At 38.1% G+C, this 14,926-nt stretch overlaps 1 protein-coding gene across 2 annotated transcripts in view; it reads left to right on the top strand.

Moving 5' to 3' along the window:
* LOC131243096 (PH, RCC1 and FYVE domains-containing protein 1) overlaps positions 1-12,301 on the top strand; it is a 33,036-nt gene extending 20,735 nt beyond the window's left edge. For both annotated transcript variants that reach the window (XM_058242190.1, XM_058242191.1), the window contains 3 exons: positions 8,848-8,994; positions 10,118-10,707; positions 11,441-12,301. In XM_058242190.1, coding sequence (XP_058098173.1) covers positions 8,848-8,994; positions 10,118-10,707; positions 11,441-11,561 — 858 coding nt within the window. In that variant the 3' untranslated portion in view covers positions 11,562-12,301. The remainder of the gene's footprint in view (positions 1-8,847; positions 8,995-10,117; positions 10,708-11,440) is intronic.
* The last annotated feature ends 2,625 nt before the right edge of the window (positions 12,302-14,926 follow it).

Below are 14,926 nucleotides of genomic sequence, written 5' to 3' on the forward strand. Positions count from 1 at the left end.
TTGAGATATCCTGAACTCTGATTAATGTACATTGGTTGTTGAACTCATAGGATTGAATTATTTTCATTTTGACCGTCCATTAAGTTTCTACCAATATTCCTGTTATAAAATCAGACCAGTGTAACTTTTTATTTAAGATCCGTCTAAAAAAAAAAGGCCCAGAGTTTGGCCGATTTAATTTGAGTGTTTTGTATGCGACATGGACAATCTTTTTGTGCTTGTGTATCGACCATTGCACTATGCAAGAATCAAAGTTTTCCTTGTGTGTGTGTGTGTGTGTGAGAGAGAGAGAGAGAGAGAGAGAGAGAGAGAGAGAGAGAGAGAGAGACTTGCAACCACTCATGGTAATGGCGTTGAAGCGAGAGAGAAAAGAGAGATGTACTACTAGAAAAAGAGAGATTTTGATGGATGAAGCCATTGTTTGTCACCCCGCATGTGGCCTGACAGAAAAACAGTGATTTTGATGGAGGGAACCTCTCTCTCTCTCTATCCACACACACACACAGAGAGGCATGCTCACCTGCGCACCTTTGCATACGTGTCATGGACCCAAAATCCGAACTGTCCATGTGATGTGGCACCCCATGAAACCCTCGGGGACCAATTTTCACCCTGATCCAAAACTCTGGTGGGCCATAGCAAAGAGAGATGCAAGTTAAGGAAGGAAACTATTTTCTTTTATCATGGCCCACTAAAGTTTTGGATCAAGGTAAAAGTTGGGCCTTGGAGGTTTCATGGGGTGCTGCATTGCGTGGACCATTCAGATTTTGGGTTCACATTGCGTGTCATGAGTTCTCAAAAAGTTCTCACGAGAACTCATGAGAACCAGTGCGCAACTAAGCATTGGGATATATGTGTGTGTGTGTGTGTGTGTGTGTGTGTGTGTGTGTGTGTATAACCATAGGTTATGGTCCACCTAGCAAATTACTTCTAACTTGCCTAGTACATAAGACATTCAACTTGTTCAATAGATTGGTCACACCATGAGGAACATTTCATGTAAAAATCAGCCCTATCAATTGGTCAATTGGACCATACTTTTATTTTTCTATTTATTAATGGCTATACACTGTTTTCTATGGTGTGACTTAGATAGGGTTGAGTTTTGCATTAGGTGATCCTCATGGTGGGCCCAATCTATTAGGAGGATTGGATTTCAAAAGCACTTAACAGGTTGGAAGTTATCCACTCAATGGTTATATATATATATATATATATATATAGCCCAATGCTCAGTCGTGCACTAGTTCTAACGTGTTCTCGTGAGAATTTTTTGAGAACTCATCACAAGTGATGTGAGCCCAAAATCTAAACGGTCCATGTGATGTAACAACCCATGAAACCCCCGAGACCCAACTATTACCATGATCCAAAACTTTAGTGGGCCACGGGAAAAGAAAACAATTTCCTCCCTTGATTTGCATCTCTCATTGCTATGGCCCACCAGAGTTTTGGATCAAGGTGAAAATTGGTCCCCGGGGGCTTCATGGGGTGTTGCATCACATGGACCGTTTGGATTTTGAGCCCATGACACATGTGCAAAAGTGCGTAGGTGCGCAGGTGAGCATGCCTATATATATGACCATAGGTTATGGTCCGCCTAGCGGATTACTTCTAACTTGCTAGGTACATTAGACATCCAACTTGTTCAATAGATCGGCCACACCATGAGGAACATTTCATGTAAAAATCAGCCCTATCAACTGATCAAGTGGACCATACTTTTATTTTTCTATTTATCAATGGCTATACACTGTTTTCTATGGTGTGGCTCACTTGATGAGTAGATAGGGCTGATTTTTTGCATTAGGTGATCCTCATGGTGGCCCCAACCTATTAGGAGGATTGGATTTCACAGGCACTTAACTGGTTGGAAGTTATCCAATCAATGGACTGTAAACTATGGTCCAACCATTCGGACTTGAGACCTTCTTACACCCACACACACACACACAAAAACCTATGAAACCCCAAATACCTCTCTTTCCCTCTCCCTTTCAATTTATTTATTTTTAATTAATTGAGGGTGTGTCAGAACCATGACAAATCGATCCACATGACTCACCTTGACAAGGATGAAACCAGGTAGACTTGGTGCTACTCTTCCAAGCATTGGATGAATTGGACTGACTCTAGGGAATTTCTTGTAGCGGGGGTGTGACCTATGGGGCATTGGGTTTGGTTTGGGTTGGGATCAGCCCAAGCCCCACCTGTTTACCAAACAAGTAAGAATTCCGTCTTGAACCCGACACGTGACCCGTTATCCTGTTGCTCGACCCAACACACTTAAAATTCATCAAGTGCAAGCCTAACTAGACCCAACACATTTAATTGTACTCGGGTTTGGCTCGAATGACTCGAGCTGCACAACCACACTTAGGTTTAAGAATGAAATATGGGGTTAAAGCCACGCCCAACCTTGCCCAATTAGTAGATATGTACAAACATACATACATGATGTGTGCATATTTATTCTTACTGTCAATTAATTTCTTTTGAGTTTTGTTCGGGATGGGTCAGGTCATTCGACCCAACCCATTGATAATCTATATGGTTGGGTCGAGTTTGGTAGGGCTCAACCCGAGGCTGACCAATTTACTTAAACAAGCCACTTCTAACCCAAGCGCAATCCTCCACGAATTTAGCTTGGTCCAAACCTGCATCAAAAGCAAGTTGGTTAGTTGACGCAGAGGCTGACCCCACCCATTTCCACCCCTAGTTTGATTCGGACTGCTTCCAACTAGTGTTTTAAATATCGACGATATTGGCCGATATATCCCACGATCAATCTTGTATCCCACCTGTGCGATACGAAACTCGCTAGTAGTGCGATATATCTCACATGTTCGATCCGGTGATCATATTCGATTTTTGATCCTTTTTTTTTTTTTCTATAAATCATGTTAAAATCAGTGTCATATTGTTACAAATCCATGGTTTTTCATAAAAAAAATGGATTGGGAGCTTCAATTTTGAGATTTGGAGGAGATGAGCCGAGTTGTGGTAAATTGAAAAAAAAAAATAAAATCAAAATTTCCCACTTTCTAGCAAATCGGTTGCAATCCTTGTGTCCAAACATAAAATCAAACATGCATGTAACCTAATCTAATGATTCTTCTTTTGCTTTTGAATGTATTGCTTTTGTTTCCATGCATCTTCTTACATTTATAAATTATATGAATAGACTTTGAATATACTTGCATTAATTTAGTTAGACAACACATATATTAGGACCCCATACAAAGAAAACCTATTATATGCCCTTATTTTTTGTAATGTTTTGATTTATAAGTGTATGTTGATGTCTTTTTTAACAATCACTGAAGTTTCATTGAAAAAATCGACCAATTTCCCCATGTTTCCAACAATAGCGATACATTACGCGATACAACTGATATATTCCATGTGATAACTGATATGTATCTGTATCCCAAAGGTGCGATAAGTAACGCGAAACCGATAGTTCGAACACTACTTCCAACCAAAATCAATACAACTTGGCTGAAACTGAGTCTTATGGGATGATATTTTAAACATGAGCTCATGCAACCATGGTTTCCAAAAAAAGGGTTACATAACAATCGTTATGGCCATCATGTAATGGTAACTGTGGGTGCTTTTATGTGTTTTACATAACCGTTTTTTAATAACTTGCATGCAACCTAGCTAGCAATAATGTGCTATAAAATAATACTGTGATTCTCTTTCTTCTTCTTCTTCATCTTTTTTTTTTTTTTTTTTTTTTTTTTTTTTTTTTTTTTTTTGGTACCATGGAATCATTGGGTTGATACAACTTTGTTGGCTTGGTATTTGTGTAATTTGTCTATTATAGACATGATGACTTCTAGAAGTCCGATTATTAACATGTTTGTAAAAAGCAGTGTTTTCGGTAACACTCGTAGCACGTAGCGTAGCTCCCTAGTAGTGTAAGCTACAGAGCATTTAGCATTACGCTACATGTAGCGTAGCATGTGCTACCTAAAATCTCCTTTTTCTTTTTTAGTTTTTCTTCTATGCTAGTTCAACACCTATTTTAAAATGGTGGTGACTCATCCCCATCACACGTGGCAGTACATTAGATCAATATAGACCATCTAAATTGTGGTCCATATCGTGGATAGAGTACTTATATCTATCCAAACCATCCAAATTTTGGTCCATATTGTGAATTTGTGATGTTTCAATAATAATAATAAAAAAGAGGTCATACTTAGAGATGTCTGACGGCAAAGAGCTATAGATTTTGCATGGAAATTTGTGGTTGACGATTTAGATTTGCCATAAAAACTCATAGGAATTATGCACTTTGTCAAATTTATCAAAAATTTGTATTATTTTAATTAAAAAAATATTAAGTATCGTGTAGCTTACGCTATATGCTACAAAGGGCCAAATGCTACGTTATACGCTATGCGCTATTTAAAACACTGGTAAAAAGATCATGTCATCGGCATATCATCATCATCATCAACATAGCTTTGTCCTAGCTTTTTCAAGTCAACTTCACGAATGTCGTTTTACAAAATTTGTACATGAATTCTCAAGATTGCTTGTCAAAAGTTATATCCGCCCAGGCTGGGGTTTGGTTGGTGCCATTGCAACTAGGCAGAGTTACGTTTCTTCAAAGGCAATACTACTAATATAGTACAATATTTTTTTGTAATGCTTATATACAAATGTTTCCCAAAATTTTAGAATCAACAACGAATCTTCACCTTAATTATTTTCCATGTAAAAATTAAAATATCCTTAAATGAATATTATTGTGCACTTTTACAGTTGTTGGGCTTGTATCCTTGTCGATAGAGCATAAATGATGCCCATGTTATACTTGACCAAGTTCATTTGACTTAAGGAATCCAAGTATGTTATTATTTTTAAATCCATATTTTAGTAAATTATTATCTTTATTAATTATTAATTGTTATTTTGAGAAAGGTTGATTTTTTTACCAGTAACTCTGATTTTATTAGAAAGAAGAAATCTGACAACAAAGGAAAACAATTCCCAAAGATTAGACTACGCCTCTCAACACCTCTGTTTGCAAAAACTTTGTTTAAACTCGGTATTTTTAAAAATAAAAAGCTTGTATAATTGATCAAACATTTAAAGCTCTGTATATTTCAGAAGATGGAAGATGGGTTAAAAAACTCTTTTTTTTTGGGCAAACCAAATTAAACACATTGTTTACAATTAAACATGTTTTATTTAAAAAAAAATGGGGACATTTGAAATAAAGATTGGTGGTTGCCACCCATTGACAAAATTGAGTAGAAGGTGAAAATTTTTAGTAGAGACCGACTGATTTATATGTGAATTAGTTAAAAGGAAATGATTTAAGAGAGGCAAAGAATACCATTTCAACTGCCTATATACATTATCGTTCATGCATATAGCAATTCTAATTATTTTAATTAAAGTTTCATATTTTAACCTCATTTACATATAATATATAGACAGATATTGATGGGGACATCAGAGCACCATTTAGGGTCTACCAGAGGAGGAGGAGATCATCACCAGTTTCCCTCTGGATGGATGACCACTACATGGGCCTGAGTGGGTCGAGTGGACTGTTTTGAAGACCCCACATGCATTTGATGCATCTTCAAAGACCTTGCACTAGGAAGATGTACGTGGGCTTCTTCTTCAAATCTTCCAAACCCCTAAAACCCTAACCCTAACCCTAGATTCCCTAACCTTCCTCTCTAAAACCCTAACCCTAACCCTAGATTCCCTAATCTCCAAGTTTCCTCAAATCATCCAAACCCCATAATCCCAATTTCCTTAATTAACCTAAAACATCAATCCTCCAATTATTCAAATCCCTAATTCCCCTCAAGTAATACCCATGCCCCAAAATCCCTTAGCCAATTAAACCGTTTAAACTCTAATTTTACATTTTCCCCCAAATTCCTCAAACCCTAGGTTAGCCTACATTCTAATCGAGCAAACTCTATGTAATAATAGTCATTCCCTTTTGAAATAGACCTATTCCTATGCTAATTGGGTGTTTTTACATCCATTAGATCCTAATTTCTAGTATTCAATGATCATGCATGGCGTGGTTTGTTAATTGTGGCATAGACTATTCATAGTTTCATGTTGGATTCTTAAGATATTTGATGATTTTGGCATGATTTGTGATTTTGATGACTTAATTTAATTTGTTGATTGATCTCGCTTCTCCATTTAGCCACATGCATGCGTCTTGCATCAAATTTGGTATCCAAGACATAGGTTATTTGTGTTGCATCTAGTTGGAACTTTTACATCTGGATTTGTTAGCACATTCATTGCATATAGAGTTTATGATCATATTGCTGAATTTTCAGTTTGTGTTTTCAGATTATGCTATTGCTGAATTTTCAGTTAGTGTTTTCAGATTGTACTATTGCTGAATTTTCAGATTGGTAATGTCCAATTGTCCTATCATTGAAATTTCAAAATAGTATGTTCAGATTGACAGCTCACTGATTTTTTAGGATAGTGTCTTCTGTGTGTCCAATTAGGTGTCTCGGTTAGTCATTGTCTTTGTCATAACATCACGTTAGGATCTAGGTTTCCCTTTAAAGTTTACCTTGTGTATGCCCATTCGTTTTGGATGTGGTTTTGGCCTACATCCCACCATGAATCTAGAGCAGATTACCGAGGCCCTAAACGCCATCAACAACCGTCTGATGGTCATTGAGGCTCACAATAAGAAAACCTCAAGATTGAACCAGAACAAGTGGATCTATCAATTGCCTTCCACAAAGAAACCTTTGCTCCGGTAGCAAAATTAAATTATGTGCTCATCTTATTGTCTATTGTTGTAAATCCTAATTGCCCTCTCCATCAATTAAATGTTAAAAATGTATTTCTACATGGTGATCTTCATAAAGAAATATATATGGCTATTCCTCCCGGTTTTCATCGTAAGTAGCAGGCTAGCAAAGTTTGTTGTCTTCAGAAAGCTTTGTATTGCCTCAAACAGTCTTCTTGGACCTGGTTTAAAGAGGTTGGGAATATGATTTCCAACGTCAGATTCAAAAGCAACACCTTTGATTACTGTGTTCATAAAACATATGGATAGCAACCCAACAATTGTTTTCATATATGTTGATGATATTATTCTAACTGGCACAAGCATGATTGAGATAGATAAGGTTAAGAAAGTTTCTGGCCTCGTCATTCAAGATAAAGGACTTGGGGATACTGAAGTACTTCCTTAGAATTGAAATGGCTCGCTCGAAATGTGGAATATTCTTATCTCACCATATGATCTTTTGATCGAGGTGGGTTTATTTGGTGCTCACCCTATTGACATGCTTATTGAAGTGATCATAAGTTGCATTAGAGACATTAAGACAAAATTAACAATCCGGGCATGTATTGTCGACTGGTACTGCATTTAATTTATCTCAGCTTTACTTGTGTAGACATCTCTTATGTTGTTGGAATTGTTAGCTAGTTTATGCAACGAATTTGTCAGCATCATCTTGAAACAATCTATTGAATACTTCGTTACTTGAAAGCCACACCTGTTCTTGGTTGTTCATGCTCAAATCATGGTCATCTGAATATCAATGGTTTCTGCGACACTGATTGGGCTGGCTCTTCTGATCGAAGCTCTACTATAGGATATTACATGTTTGTAGGAGGAAATCTAGTTACTTTAAAAAGTAAGAAGCAATCTGTCGTTGCTCATTCCTCTGTTGAGGCTGAATATCGTACTATGGGCCATTCAACTTGTGAACCGCTATGGGTGAAAGCTATCCTTCAAGATATGGGATTTAGAACATCTTCCCCAATTCCCATACATCGCGATATTCAAGCTGCCATTCATATTGCATCTAACCTGATCTTCCATAAACCTCCAAGTACAATGAAGTCGATTGTCACTTCATTTGGGAAAAATTGGCCGCTATGCTTCTATATATGCCTTTTGTTCATTCATAAGATTAGTTAGCACTTAGCAGATATCTTTTCTAAAGCCACATCAACACTGCGCCTCAAGACCATCAGTGTCATGCTCAGCATGAATGATGAATGATATTCATGCGCCAGCTCGAGGGGGAGTTAGTGCACACAACACGTGTGGTGTACATAGGATTAGCGCTAGTCTCCTTACTAGTCTTAGTTTCCTAATTAATTTTGTTTTCTTTATTTTCAAAGTTTCCTATGATAATTAGACTTTGGTCTAAAGCTTCTATTAATAAAGGATTAAGGGGGAGGGGGTAGATATGATCAACCCTTACCCACCTCACCTCTTCTTCTTTCTTTGTTTTCCCCTCCCATCTTTCAGCATACATGGCATAAAAGTAATTCAAAGTAAACTGCGCTTTATGTGTTTCAGTTTTGATGTATCATGAACCAAAACATACGCTACTGACTATCAGATTTAAAAGGAAAAATATCTGATGGTCTTATTTCAACGGACAAGTATCCATGAATCACGGTTGGGATTGTTCAACGAATTTGATTTTGGGACCATGACTTGGAGACAACGGGTTCCCCAATTTGGTTGGTATCGAGTTAATGTATGCTTTACATGTACAATTTCCAAATGCCAGCATATCGGGTGTCCTAAATAACCAGAGTATCAAATACCTGTAAGTAGGGCTGTCATCGGGCCGGGCATGGGGTCGTTCTCAGCCCAGATTTTGAACTGTTTTTGGCTGGGCTGTCGGGCTGGTCCTATTGAAAATTCTGATTTTCAGGCCCGAGCCTGGCCCATTGACACCCCTACCTATAAGTGACACTTTTCACCAATACATTTAGTTTGTAGCACATCGGTCTGTTGCATGTTTCTACGCTCAATGACTTATTTATTTTCTTATTTGTATACCTGCCTCTTGTAAATAGGCTAGGAGCCTCGTGAAACAATGTCAAATGAGAAGTGAAAAGCTCGAACAATATCAACAAAGAATAGAGGATACATGGTCCCTAGCAAGGGAGGAAGTCACCAAGTGCAAAGCGGCAAAAGAGGTTATCAAGGTCTTAACAACACGGGTACGGATACCAAACAAATATACTTTTGTTGTGGACATTGTTTAGATTGATTGAATTCCTTGTAATTAATGGATGGTGCTGATCAACAAAAAGCATGCACGTTACAATTAGTTCGAATATTTCTCACCATCATTACATATCAATCAAAATTGCTCAGGCCATCTAGAGTTGCTATGTTTCTCTAACTAGGCCGTGATGTGGCCACCACTCTGGTATGACTTTATGACAAGCCTGAGATTTGCTGAAAATGCACCTCTCCACATGCTGCCACATGAGCCAGACTGACTCATGCATGGGACATCTGAGCCGTGCATCTGGTGGGCCACGTGTTGTAGATGACCTGCCTCAAGAAACAGGCCTGTTCAGCTGGTTAGGTTGTGCGACACATGTACAAAAACAGTGGACGGTTTAGAAAATATTGCCAATCATCCATGTTCGCGTTCGCATTCTTGTGTTGCCTTCTGGATGAGAGGACCAGCCCTTTTTTTTGGTCCATGTCATCTACACAATAGAGACCGCACTTGATAGACGGCTAGGATCTGCGACTTAATCTAGTCTCTAGCCTGTTTGTTTTGATAATTACCCCAGTAATGTAAAGTAAAAGTGTCATCATTATGATCTTACCACTGCCAAAACAAACACGGGAATCATGGGGAAAATACAGATGTATTTAGGAGACTAACAAGCTAACCCCCCCCCCCCCCCCCCAAAACAAAAAAAAAAAAAACTTGTAATCATTGCGCTTTTCATGGCATTAGTATGAAAATCTCAAATCTGAATAGTGTGACATGGTGTATTTTGGTGATGATTTGACATTAAAGAATATAAAACTGTCATCATTACGATCTTACTGTCGATAAACTAAACATTTGAATCGACTGTCAAATGCAGAAATTATCAAGAGACAGGTAAAGCAAATTGTGATAATTGTACAATTCCTTTACCTGTGATAATTGGTGAAACAAACAGGCCCTAAAGATATTTGGCTGGCTGTCAGGGAAGCTCTAACCCAAGCCGGGGATTTATAATAGCAATAGTTCTGACATATATACTTTCTATTTCTATCATGTGTACCTAGCAATGCGATAATCGTAACATTCTCTAACATGGGTCTCTTGCACAGCTAAATGCCATGTCGGAGAAATTTTCGTCAGGAAGAGAACCGAGCAGCATGAGATCCATAGCAGAAAAGGTTGACTTGCATCAACCCCAAATCACACCCGTCTGTGCAGAATCTCTGGAGTTTGATGATATGAGGTCGATGTTTGGTAGCATGCATTTGTCTTCTGACGTCCGCATTCTTAAAAACAGGCAAATGAATGATTTATGTAGCCCACCTCTTCCATCGTGTGATAAGTTGACGAGCATGCATGTGAGAGACGGTCATCATGGCCACACAAAGTCTGTCGATAATTCCCTTGTAGCAAGGACAATCACCAGGCAAAACCGCACGAGAGACCATCATCATGGCCACACAAAGTCTGTTGATGATTCACTTGTAGCAAGGACAGATACCGGACAAAACGGCATGAGAGACCATCATCATGGCCACACAAAGTCTGTGGATGATTCCCTTGTGGCAAAGATGGATACCGGACAGAATGGCATGAATGCATTGAAAGCAGATTGGGTAGAGCAAGATGACCCTGGTGTATATATTACATTCATGACATTGCCATGCGGCCAGAAGGGCCTCAAGCGCGTGAGATTCAGGTAATCATGATTCGGTAAATAACATCATCTGAATCTGGATTGTTATCATGCATCATACTTTAATCAGATATGTGAATGAGATTCCCCATCGTGAACATGCCGTGGCCCGAAAATCATGTGGATCCATAGTTCTAAAGCTCACTGACTCAGCCAAGTCAACTTGACTCGCCAAAAATCGAGCTGTGTCAGTTCAGATTTGGCATGACTCGACTCGCCAAGTTGACATTTCTTTAAATTATATATATATATATATATATATATATTGCAGTTGCAGAATTCGAACTCACTACCCCAAGCACTTAAGGCAACATTGCATAACAGCAGTTTTTGAGTCTATTCAAATTGGGTTTTTGAGTTGACCCGACCCAACTAGATATCAAGTCTAGTTGAGTTTTTGAGTTTTTAAACTGCACCTATCTGCTTATGAGGTGGGCGCACATGTATGCTGAATGCAGACCATTGGTCAATTTTAACACTTGTTGTTGCACATGATGTGCTTGGTTAGAGTAATCAGTGGTCCAAATTCAACTGGCAAAATCAGATGGTTAATATTGTCAGAATAGCATAATTTTCAGTCTGCGCTCCATCTACAGCAAAAAGCCCATGTTTTGGATGGTCTGGAATTTGATACTGGTGTGCCATGTATGGTGAATGAGCCACTGCCATTTAGGGCTGCAATTATGTCCTGTTCATGGATATCTAACCAGCATAGAGTATGGTTTTTGTTTTGCAGTCGGAAGCGTTTCACCCAGAAGGAAGCTGAGCTATGGTGGGAAGAGAATCAGCTAAGAGTATATCAAAAGTATGACATTGAAGGAATCGTTAGCTCGAGCACAAACAGGATGAGCAGCTGATGATTCTTCTCAACTGGCCTTTTGAACCTGCCTTCATATTTGGTCTCTTGGCGCAAATAAAGCAGGCGCCGAGAGGATGTGGGTCTATCAAACGACCATTATTCTGCACAAAATAACTGAAAATGGTGAAGGGATTGAAGCAGATTGATTTTGACAGACTGGGTGGTGGTGATTTTTTTTTTTTTTTTCTTTTCCTTTTTCTTTTCTTTTTCTTAACAGGTTGCAATTCAGTGAGGGGCCACTCACATAGGGGGGTGGAAACATGTTAGAGATCCAGGTGCATGGCGCACATGCTGGAGATCCGTGCCGTTCATCAGGTAGTGCTCGCTGTATGCATACCAGAAATCAGGCAGTGCACTTATCATGTGAGCCACGTGTACATTCTAACCACCAATTTTCTCCATACAAGTTAGGCCGGCCTGATCAGAATTATTTCCGGTCCATGGCATAATCACGTGTACCCTACTTGATGAATGGCCTGGATCAATGACAAGTACAGCGCACAGTCGGATCTCTCTGACATGCTTCTGTGCCCCATGTGAGTGGCCCCTCATTGAATCACCGGCCTTTTCTTTAATAACCTCAGATTCTTAGTGTTGAAGAGAGTGATCAAATGTCACATTTTTTGTTATTCTTGTTTTTTTTTTTTTTTTTTTTTTTTTTTTTAAATTTTTTTTTTTAATCTGCATGTAACCATGCTTGGAAATATGAATGTCCAGCCTTTTTTGTCTTCCATTGTATATTATTGTAGCTGATAAGGAAATGAATTTAACTCTCTCTCTCTCTCTCTCACACACACACACACACGCACACACACAACTTATATTGTCAAAGAGAATGTTCACATACAAGGCTTTTTGGGAACTTTAACATACAGCGGTTTTATTTTTCTGTTAATGAGACACTTAGGTGGAACATGGCCATGAAAATGGTGGGCCATGCCATCAAGATTGATTGGGGGAAAAGTTGAAACACTTCATTAACTCGGTGTGCCACACATACGTTCCATTGATTTTGACAGTGTAGTCCATGTGATAAATGGACCATCCTTGTTCTCACCCTTGTGATCTTTATGTTGCGTCCCGCCATTTGGATGGCTCCAATGGTATAAACAAATTGACATGTTGGCAGAAAAGGAGTTAAAAGTTCCCACGCAATCTTATATATATATATATATATATATATATATATATATATATATATATATTGAACAGGCGGCATAATTAATTGAAATTAAACCGTCCAAATGGTGTGCCACGTTGTAGATAGGTCATTCTCCAATATTAACCTTTTGATTAACGGGCATTTGCTCATTCAATTCAGACAGTTGAATCCTTTTCATTGTGGCGGTCCATTAAATTTCCATTAATCATTGAGTTAAGATATAAAATCGATGTAATTTTTGGTTTACCGTCTATCAATTTATGACTGCCTGGGGATTGAATGGTTATATCGGAAGGGACAAGTCTCACCTTACGGAGGGAAATGGGAAAACACCTAGCTTTTAGCACTCGATGAGTCAACTCAGTGGAGGACACCGCGAGTCACCGCCTATCCGGCCAAACTTGGACGAGTTGACTCGAGACTGACTGAGTCGGTATGAGTCGCCGAGTCTCTTAATAATGGAAACGCCCACGTGGGAAGTTAGCTGTGGATGCATCTGAGAGCTTGCTTCAAAGTTCGACGGACCGTTCCCAGATATGCAACATGTGCTAATGTGCCAACGCGTAGTACATGTACCACGTGAAACAGTCCGTCGCTTGCGCTCCATGAGTTTCACATGTGCCAAAATGTGATTATGGTCCATCCACTGCTTGACGTACGGAATGAACGGTTCCTATTTCGCCCATGCATGCCACTTGTACGGCAATGACATGAAAGCATTGCAACGAATACAAGAAGTGGCTTTTGGTGATTGTTGGTGTCTCGCAACCATTGTGGCTCTTAGTGATTGGGTGTAGTGTATTTTTTTTTTAATGGTTTTTTAAATTAAAAATTGATGGTAAAAAGATACATTAATAAAAAGATATCATAGCAAAATATATCTTTTTATAAAAATGCACTCAAAATGGCCCTTATAACTGTACAAAAACTCATTTTCAGTTTATTCTTAATTATAACAATTCTAGTAATCTCTACTCTTGTTCTTCTTCATTTTTCATTTTAGATTGTTTTCAGAAAAGTTGCAAATTTTATAAAAATTTTAAGGGGTAAAGTGCAAACAATTAAAAACTCAAGCATGTATGTTGCAAAAGTGTTTGGGTACGGTTTTTAAATTTTGCAGGCTGAAGCCCACATATCTCTAGTTAGGAGAATATATTTATTATATCCTAGAGGCGAATTTGTTGCAAACCTCTTACAAACTAACTTAAGCACTAATAGGGCACGAGTATTGCCTAAAAGATAGCAGCATTGTAATGTGCATTAAACCTATCTTTAAGTATGTGTTTCTTTTGTTTCCATCTCTTCTCCTTTAATTTCGAAGTTATATTATGGCTTCCATCCCGGCTTTATTCGAGTAAAACTATTCTACGGCTCAAATTTCTTTCTATGACAAATGAGGGTATATATCTTCCTCACATTGTGTAAGTTAGATCATGTGCTCACTAAAGATCCTCTTGCACTGCCTCCCAGCAATGATATGGCAGATCAAGTTAAAAAAAAAACGACAGAACTAGGAGCATGACAACTACCTATACAAGGGCCACATATTTATCGCTCTTTTTGACTTGTTGTATGCCGGCTATTGTCAAAAGAAGACTGGTAAAGAATTGTGGCAGATTGATACACATCACAGAATGAAGGCAACAAAAAATTTCTTGTAAGTAGATTTTTAAATTTTAAGATGTTGGATGAAAGATTTCTCCTCGATCAAGTCCATGATTACAAGTCATCATCCAATAAATTATTGCCGATGACACTAATATCGATAAATCCTTTTAAGTATTTTCATTATAGCCAAACTACCACCTAAATGAAGGAATATTATGAAATCTTTAAAATAGAGAAAAGATAAAATGTCTGTAGAAGATTTCCTAATGTTTCTTAAAAAAGAAGAAGAGATCCGTGATATATATTAAAAAAAAGACAACAAGAGACTCTGAATAATGCTAACCTATTCGAGAATTGTGTGAATAAAAAATTAGAAAAATCACCTTTTAAGAAGGATGATTGGCTTAAACCCAATAATCAAGGGTTTAGCAAAAACACACATAAAAAAATGATCCATGCTTCTTTTACAAAATCTCCGGCCATTTTAAGAAAGACTATTGAAAATACAAAAAAAAAAAAAAAAAAAGATATAAGAAAAGAAATGACAAGTCAAAATAGAGAAATGATAAAATGTCTGTAGAAGATCTCCTGAT

The sequence above is a fragment of the Magnolia sinica genome, chromosome 4 (genome assembly GCF_029962835.1).
Source record: "Magnolia sinica isolate HGM2019 chromosome 4, MsV1, whole genome shotgun sequence".
NCBI classification, from domain to species: Eukaryota; Viridiplantae; Streptophyta; class Magnoliopsida; order Magnoliales; family Magnoliaceae; genus Magnolia; species Magnolia sinica.